The 9,532-nt window shown below is 39.8% G+C and overlaps 1 protein-coding gene across 1 annotated transcript in view; it reads left to right on the top strand.

Moving 5' to 3' along the window:
* Nucleotides 1-5,106: 5,106 nt before the first annotated feature.
* The window catches only part of LOC149177334 (uncharacterized), a 108,514-nt gene continuing 104,088 nt past the window's right edge, over nucleotides 5,107-9,532 (top strand). Inside the window, exons 1-4 of the mRNA XM_089420095.1 lie at nucleotides 5,107-5,269; nucleotides 5,357-5,458; nucleotides 5,541-5,660; nucleotides 7,479-7,545. Coding sequence (XP_089276221.1) covers nucleotides 5,111-5,269; nucleotides 5,357-5,458; nucleotides 5,541-5,660; nucleotides 7,479-7,545 — 448 coding nt within the window. The 5' untranslated portion in view covers nucleotides 5,107-5,110. The remainder of the gene's footprint in view (nucleotides 5,270-5,356; nucleotides 5,459-5,540; nucleotides 5,661-7,478; nucleotides 7,546-9,532) is intronic.

Below are 9,532 nucleotides of genomic sequence, written 5' to 3'. Positions count from 1 at the left end.
GAGGACAAATGCAATAGCTTGGGACCAGACATTGATCAACGCAGAGCAAGGTTGGCAGCGTTGTAGTTGGCACAGTGTAGAAGATTCAGAGGGTAGGTCACCTCGGAGTCCACCTGCGACAACAACAACGGTGGACCTCGATCACTTGACCGCCTGTGGCAACCACGATGCGAAGGCAAAGGAAGGAAATAAATGCAAATCAAGAGGGTCGCTACACAATACAAGAACACATATCCGAACAGGAGGAGGGATCGGGCAGCTCCGCACCCCACGCACCCTACGTACAGGCAACCTAGGAGATTTCCCACAGCTTTACCGACCGGACGATGAATAATTTTCCCCTACGGCCACCTCCACGCAAAGGAGGGAGGTCGAAGCGTTCCACCTCGAAATCCTTCTTCCAGATAGCCCCCACCATCGATGACTATAGTAGCAAGCCTCCTCCCCATTGGACCACGAGCGCATACACAATTGAAACAACAAGTGCCCCCCAACCCTCCCCGCAGAGAGGCCACCTAGGAGTCCACCCGGACAGCAGCAACGATGGACCTCGATCGCATGATCGCCTGCGGCAGCCTCAATGCAAAGGAAACGGAAGGAAACAAAACAACAAGACCAACCGAGCCCACAACCTCTCTTAGAAATGCCCACCGACCCTCCACGCCACGCACCGAGGCCACCTAGGAGTCCACCCGCGACAGCAGCAACGGTGGACCTCGATCACTTGACCGCCTGTGGCAACCACGATGCGAAGGCAAGGGAAGGAAATAAATGCAAATCAAGAGGGTCGCTACACAATACAAGAACACATATCCAAATAGGAGGAGGGATCGGGCAGCTCTTCTTCTCTCAGCAACTGAGTTGTAGTATAGATGCAATGTTAGCAGTGGTAGTGCTAGCAGCATAGCAGATGCAATGTTTGAGGTTTGAGAGGGAGTTGTAGTACATATGCAGCAGTGGCAGTGTCACGGGCAACAATACAATAGCAAAAACAACACAATTTTGGTGGCAGCAACAGTGCAAAAAGGAGGTGCTTCAGAAACAGAGCAACATGTAGGTGGACATTGTTGCTAGAGCACTTTCCTCGCTAAGAGAGATGGTTAGTTTTTGGTAGCATCGGAAGTGCCATAGCCTTGAAAATTGGTGGACAAGCTAAGGCACATGAGTTCTAAAGAACCCAAAAAGTGTTTGGTGAAAATCCACCCAGATTGTATTTTATTAAAATAATTAATAATTTTAATGGGGTTCCTAAGTATAAACTTAGGGAAATTAAAATATTAATGTGTATTAATCAAAATATGGGTGAGAATGATCTAGAAGGCGGATCAAGTCATGTTTTAATCTTAGCCATTGATTAGAGACTTAATCTCAGTTGTTGAAGACTCAACAGGAAACGTATAAAATGGAGGCTTGGGGTTCATTTGGAAACACACAAAGAGAGATTAAGGAAATCGTTTTTCTGAGGTGAGAAGTTCTTAGGAGGAAAATAGATTGGGGAGATCTTGCAACTGAGGGGCAGAGAGAATCCGAGAGAAGGACTTTCTGAAAAATACAAAACATAGAGGCGGAGAGAGCTTACAGAGAGGCAGCGCAGTAGCCGGGAGAGTTGACACAGAAAGATGGTTGTCACGCAGAATCCAAAATTGTCGGAATAGACGGAACTCCCGGAACAACCGAGAGAGATGACACAGAAGGCAGAGAAGGTGACATAGGGTTGACACAGAACAAACACAGAAATAGCTGGGGTTAGCCAGTCTTGTGCCGGATCAACGAGAATTCTACCAGGTGAAGTGAGGTAAAACTCACTCAAATTTTCCGCTAGAATTTTCTCTGTAGAGGATTGCTAGATGAGAATCCTAGATTTGTATTCAGATATTTCTCCTGCATAATAATAAAGCCTCATAACTATTGCATCGATTTTCCCGCATTGGGTTTTTCCGGGGACTATTGTATCCAAAAATAAGTGTGTCCTATGTATCTTGTTCTTTGCTCTGTTTTCTGTTTCATGAGATCAAATATTTAATTAGTGTACGCTGTAGAAGTAATTTACGTCAGTATTCAGAAGAATAACTTGATGAATGTAATTTAAAGATCAAGTAGGTGAAGTAGATTCAAATTTGTTGTAGTAGGGGTTCCTTCAGTATAGGATTTTTCACACAATTCTTATGTGGTTTTTGTTTTCTGATAATTTAAACCAAATGAATTGTTTATTTGAGTCTTCTTTTTCTAACTGAATGAGACGACCTTCTTTGTCCCTTAAAACCATGATACCCCCATGCCCTTTGCCATTCCCTCTTGCCTTGTTCCACACTGCCATCTTCTAGTATACTTCAAACATAGGTGTCTTGCACCCCCTATGTTTTGCACCCTTCATGCTTATGTGTTTCTACGAGGCAAATTATGTCTCTATCTTCCGCAATAGGCCCTAACCTAGGTCCTCGTCTCCATGGGTAATCTATGCAGTTCCAACAAACTAATCTTAAGGAAACCTGGTTATGAATTGATTGCTACTTATTTTGACATGCAAGACTCACATTTGAGTCTTTGTTCTTGCTTTCCCACACTGACCTTGCTTCTTGATTTCCTCTTGACGAGTTTGTTGCCTCTTCTTTATTACCATCTTGCTGCTCTGTTTTGGAAGGAGGTCCAAATCGTGCTATCACAACTTTACCTTTATAAATCCATGCTCTCTTGCCTTCATCTCTTGTTGCCCTAACCTTTAACATTTCCTCCCTCCTTTCCTCCTGTTGTCTCACAGTTAGATCTTCTTCTAGAAAAAAGTGAGAACCCCTCAAGAGGTGCTTCTTGCTTAGAGTGCTATATTTATCATGAAAGCTAGACATGACGACTTTTATGGGCTTGGCTCTCTCACTGTTAAACTTACCCACCCTCCATGCTTGGCATATTTGTCCTTACCATAGCAACTTGTCTTTCATGAAGTCTCCTGCAAGGTCAATAGTACATTCATTTTTCCATAACCTTTCACCCCTTTAATAATTATGTTTGCTGCTCTATTTTGTCGTTCCTTGCCTTCTCTATCTTGCATGTTGTTAACTCGAATGTTTGTTTCTCCTTTCTTATTAGCACAATTGCTAAAAACTTGAGCCCGACTTGTGGAAACTTTGGTGGAATCTCCTTTCCTTTATTCTCTTGCTTTCTCTTCATGGTTGTCTATTTGGGCAATCATTTTCCCTTTATCTTGGGATGATTTTGCATTCACCCCCTCTGTACTTTCCACTACATATTTCTTTATGTTTTTCACATCCGCCTTCATGCGTTGCCATTTTGTCTTCCCTATTAGGAGAGCTTCCTGTAGCAATGCCACTTGTTCTTTCAAAACTTTATTGCTTCATGCTAAAGCCTTGTTCTCAACGGTTATTATATGAATTTTTATTTTATTTTTACCTTCTAAAACCTCTAACATTTGTTTTGCATTGAACAATTCTTTCACATAAAGATCAGAGGACCATGTGAGAGGTGTGAATGTGGTATTGTATAAGGAAGAATCATCAATGCCTTTTCCTCTTGACTTCTTGTTTCCACATGCTTGTAGAGGGGACTTGTTTAAGTGCTTATTGAGAAAGGCTCGAGTACTTACCCTTTGAGACCGTTTTTTTTCTTTGTTTGGTCCCATTATAGATGGGTTAGTCTTCGTTTTAAAATGCCCCGATATTGTTTGGCATTGACCTAAATCCACTTCCCAGCTTTGGCGGATGAGGCAATTTTCACTTATCCTAAATCATTTGCCTCCACAAGTTCTGAATTTTCTTGCCCTATTGTCATGTTTGAATGCATTTGCTGTCCAACCTATTTCAAGAAAGATGCAGGTCCAACCTATTCCTCACTGCGTGCCTGTAGAAATCGGTCTCTGCCCTGCTCCTCACTGCTGCTATCTGAACCTTGCTGCCCCTGTCTGCTATTCGTATCCCCTGTTTGCTATGCTATCTGCTGTAAATCCAATTTACCGTGAATTTTTCAATATTGAGCTCCCTACCCCCGTAATTTATTCATGATAAGTTCTCATTCATTAAATCAGAAAAGTTGTCACGTTGGGCCCGACTCTACACCAAATAAGATGATATGGAGCTCTAACCTGTACGCCATTTCATGGCCGTGAAGCACATGAATATCGACATAAATTACATCACAGCTAATCCCCCTCGAGATGATAAAATGGAAGGGTATGCAAAACACTCTTAGGATCCCTAAATGTATATGCCTAAGAAGCCCGCCAAGGTTCGAAGCCCGTTATTCCTGCTGGTTAGCATGATCACTGTCCTCGCTCTCTCATCAAACCTCGCTCTCCTCGCTTTCTTGTCAAACATAACTTTTATTATTTAATCAAAACATACTTCCAATAAGTAAAATATTTTGCTTCGATTTCATTGAAAACAATTGTTGATCACAAAGTTTTTCACAAGTAGTTTCACAACATTCATTGATACAACAATTTTATTTGTAAGCCAAGTTTTTGTCATCTTCATAACAATTCACTGATAAAATTCGTTTCATTTCTCCCAAGTGTCCTTGATATGTTTAGTTGTTAATTACCTCATAATTCCCGTGTTCAGAATCTATTTTATGTCATTTTAAAAAATCCCTTAGGAAATGAAGTCCTTTGCTATGTACCTTGTGCTTGTAAAGATTTCCATTGTCCTGGGACATTTATGTTAGTGCTTACAAAGAGTTCCATTGTTCTGGGACATTTATGTTATTGTAACTTTCTTCTTTAATTTATCTTCTTGCTACATTCTTTATAATATATATAGAAACTCAAATTCAATTACAATTCATTTTCCATATATTTTACTCGTTTATTGCTTTCTATATTCCCCACTCCTATAAGCGTTCCTTTGCCCCTAATGCAATTGCTCCCCTAATGCAATTGCTAATATACTTGTTGATAGGAAAATATCAATTAAACCATGTTTAATCAACATTAAATATATTAACTCCTTGAAAAAGTGAATATGATGTTGTTTTAAATTTAGATTAAGTAATATTTACGAAAAGGAAAATAACAAGAAACTAGATAAATTTCACCAATTTTCAATGTTATATATTTATCACAATTTTATCAATCACAATAAAAATTAAATAACGAGATTGAATGGCGGTGATACCACGCGACCATTTTGTCTCGGGGTTAAGTGACAAAATAATACCACTTCGTGCATCACTGAACTCTCTGTGGTCGAACTTCGGAAACGACAGTGGTGGGAAGCGCGACCAGACCAACGATCGAATCGTCTCCACGTCATATAATATGGTGGGTTGTACCATATCTTTTCCTGCGCTATTAACACTGTGATCACCAAGAACGTAAAGTTATTGATTCGCAGAAAGGCTTCCACAGGAAACAGCGACGTCAATGGAGGGTGCAGCAGCCCTGGCTCTGCGTACTGTATTGCGTCGCGTTCAACAAGCTGCTGAAAGATCCGGCAGACAAGCGTCTCAAGTAAATTTGCATTTGCAAATCCCAATTCGTATAGTTCTATTTAAAATTGCGAAAAGTAACCAAACCAGTATGTTTTCAGCAGGTGAGGGTTGTTGCAGTGAGCAAGACGAAACCAGTGTCGCTGATCAGGGAAGTTTATGACGCTGGCCATCGTTACTTCGGGGAAAACTATGTGCAGGAGCTCCTGGACAAGGCGCCAGAGGTAAAGCCTTTGTAATAAGCAATTTAAAATATTATTGAGGGTTTTCCCATTTTGATATAAATGCCGTTATGGATGCAACATTTCCGAACGTTTTAGATATATGAAGAAAGCAATGGTAAGGCTTCTGGAACTTTATACTTGTAAATGTTGCTTGGTGCTGGCCGATAATTCAGATTAATTTAGTGAACAGATACTTTGAGTGCATGTATCATTTTATGCAAATTGTTCAAAATTATTTATGACAGAAACTCTGAACATAATTCTTTTCGAAACCGCTAGTATTAGCGTCAATCTCCTCTAGCAAATGGATCTAAGATTAGTTTCATGAGCTTAAGGTCACCTCACAAGTCCTGGCGGGTTAACATATTGATTTGGAGACGCGGAAAACCCCAAGAACACTTGTGAATTCCTAGAAGATTCTGCGGTGGAGTACCTACTGGCCACTAATCTGGTTTCCAGTTGGAAACATGCCGGATTTAAAACGTGACTAGGATTTATGCGCTCTTGATTAATTTCCAGATTTTAAAATATCCGATTATTTACTTACCATGATTTCTCAATAGTTGCTATTAATTTAATCCTTTTTTGGGTAAGTAAAATTCTGTTTTCAAATTAACAGCAGATTCGTTTCATTTACTGCATGTTTCTGTTAAGATTCTTGTAAGTGATTCAGTTAGGATAAGTCACACTAATATGTGACTAGGGTCGATGCTTGCTTTCTTAATTTTTGATGTTTAAGCTACCTGATTATTTACTTTGCCTGATTTCTCAGGTAACTACTGTAAATATTTTCGTTTGGTAGGTAAATTATATATTTGTTTTACTGTCCAAAGTCAAAATGTAGAGTGTCTATGGGCATCAGTTAGCGGTGCCCTTCAACTTTGTTCAAGGATCCCAGATTTTATTGAATAAAGCTTCCTTTAACGATTAGTAAGAGCAATATCCACACGATTTAATACAAAAAAGACGGCTGCAACTGCAGCCTCCACCAGCAATATCAAAAGCAAAAAATGTGGGCTGGCATCAGCCAAAACATCTACGCACAGAGTCTACATCACACTTTCCATGAACATAACACAAAACGGTACAAAGGGCAGCTGCCTGAGCAAATAAACACAAGATACTAACCACACTAGCCATAGGAGGAGGATCGTTGTGGTCATCCAGGGCCAGGGCCCCACCAGGAGACAAGAGGGTCAGGATCAACATGCTGAATTGGGTCCCGCCCATTAGTGGGGAACTCCAGGGGCGTGGGTCCTCTAATATACCAAGAGCTAGCATTGTAAATTTCTCGTTGTCATACGCTGGGCCTGTTAGCACTCAAATCTGCACCACAGAAAAATATTGACTCTTCTCCAAAAGCTGTAGCACAAAAATGAAGTGATAATCAATGGCAACCAATCCAAGGGTCACTAGCTGATTGCCTCTCCCTCAGAATTGGTGCATGCCAATCTTAGGAGGGTGTCCCTAGATTGTCATGTGCTTAAAATCACCTAGAAATCTGCAAATTAGATTTATGCGTGCTCATGTATTGGAGCTTAACTAGGTTCTTTATGTTGTTTTTTCATCATTGCAGAGGGATGACAAAGTGTTTTTAAAATATTTTTTGTTGGCTTTGAAGTTTCTATTTTATCTAGAATTATATTGTTATGTATTTTGTTTTGTTTAAAGTTATGTATTTTGTGAGTTCGACTTTGGATTGTTATTTTTGTTTCTATATGCTTGATGCCTTGAAATGCTTATCTTCACTTATTTTGATATTTGCAATACATGCAACCAGTCTAGAGTAAATTTCTCATTCGACTCTGTCACTTATAGCTTCCCACAGATATCCAGTGGCATTTTGTTGGGCACCTTCAAAGCAACAAGGCAAAGGCTGTTATAGGTATGTTTTGAATGCCAGTTACACATTTTTGTATCTGCTAGTACTCATATTATCATCCCTCATTTATCATTTTGGTAAGAGTTGCAAGGTCATTGGATTGAGCTTTTATAGTCTTTGATTGCAGTAAAATCCTTTCGCATGTATGACGTTGCGTCAGCTGAAAGAAACAATTAAGAAATAAAAATGTTGTAAATGCATATAATAGTAGCAGGAAACAATGTACATGAGCAGTGGAAGAAAGAAAGCATTCAAATGAGTTACTTTAGTTTTTGAAAATGATACATAAATGAAAGTACAAGCTAAGGTGACTCTCCACATTCCATTTAATAAAGCCCAATCAAAAGTGACTAAGGCCAACTAACGTACTTTATTGACTAAAATAACTAAAGTACTTCATAGTAATCATGACCTTTACACATACTTTATCATCCTCACTTAATGATTATACTTGAATCACATCAAACTTATCTCTAAAATATACAAACTTATATGGACTGAGAGGCCTTGGTAATTATGTCTGCAGTTTTCCCTTGAGTTGTACAATATTGCTACTCAATTTGTTTGTTGTCACCAACTTTCAGATGAAGTGACAATGCACTTCCACATGTTTGGTATCATTATGAAACACATGATTCGTTGCTGCAATAGTCTGCATTTTGGATATTGTAAATATTGGGTCAAAACCTATGTTTGACTTTGTTTGAACAAAACACTTAGTATGTAGATTTGCTTAACATGGATTGTGGACTAATATCTTTGTTCTCCAAGGAAAACCTCCCTATGAAACTTGAGGGATGCTTCTCCACATTTGTAGATGGTATCCCTAGTAAGCTCATCGACATAGACTAGTGCAACTCACCTAGGGGGGTTTGAACTTTGAACCAAGCACTCTCGGCATGGAATTAGTCAATGCCCATCAAAATTTGTGTAATTTCCCGCTTTGACAAACTTCTGAATTTCTTTAGAAATTTCTGAGTTTTTTAGTCGGAGTTTCAGGGAGATATTTCTTCAAACAGTTCGGTTACACTTCGCTGTAGGTGATGTTTTCATAAGTTGGCCTCACTGTACATTGTTTTTAATTCCTCCACATGTATCAACAGTCTCCAGGCAATTGTATATTTGGCAATAGTTAACTTCAGAAATTTAATGCAGTGGATAATAGACAGCAGCCTTTACAAATAGACAGTTTCATTCAAACTTGAATAGACAGAGAGCAGATTGGAAGATGGAATCTGATATTTAGTTGACTGTCAACACCAGAGAGGACATAAGCAATTATTTAGCTCACCAGGATGATGCTGCAGGACTTGCTGTGATGCACGCTGCCCATAATTTTTTTTCAGCACCCAGCCCTCCAAATATGACTCTAAAGGTGATACACAGGCCCTCCAGTGAAGCTACAGCAGCAAGGAATGAGGGCGAAATAGCTTTTGAACTCCTCAATGTGACCTCCAGAACTCAGAATAAAACCTTGGGAGAACAGTCTCACGCTTAACACCAAAAATACGACCAGCCTGTGGCTATTTGAAGCACCCCCCCATCCACATGTTCAGTCTTTTAATGAAAACACTGCCCAGGAAGAAATACGACCCAGCTTTCATCCAACAAGAATGTCAACTCGTTCCTTCTAGAGAAATAAGGTCCAGCAGTTAGAAATGCGTCAACCCACCAAGGAAAATTAAGCCAACTCCCTTTTTTTCACCTTCAGGAAGGCTCGACCCAGCTCAATAATTTTCAATGGGAAGCGTGCTGCCTTGATGCACTCAACCTGGGTCAGGCTAAGTTTTATGCTATGTCTCTTTGGAGAAATATTTGGTCTGGCCCCACCATAAAAGTCTGCAGTCCTCTCAATAATTCGTGGGTCCCATGAAACTGCATTATTTACTGATATTAATTTGTCTTTGACACTTCATTCTCCATGAAGCCTTCAGCTTGTCATAGGAAATAGGAAAATGCAATATAAGGATATAAAACAATTGATAAGCTT

The sequence above is a fragment of the Pinus tabuliformis genome, chromosome 4_1 (assembly GCF_031772625.1).
Source record: "Pinus tabuliformis cultivar Carrire ecotype Pingquan chromosome 4_1, CPIR1, whole genome shotgun sequence".
Lineage (NCBI taxonomy): Eukaryota > Viridiplantae > Streptophyta > Pinopsida > Pinales > Pinaceae > Pinus > Pinus tabuliformis.
Note: the sequence above shows the minus strand (reverse complement) of the source record. Positions and strands in the feature narration are given on the sequence as shown.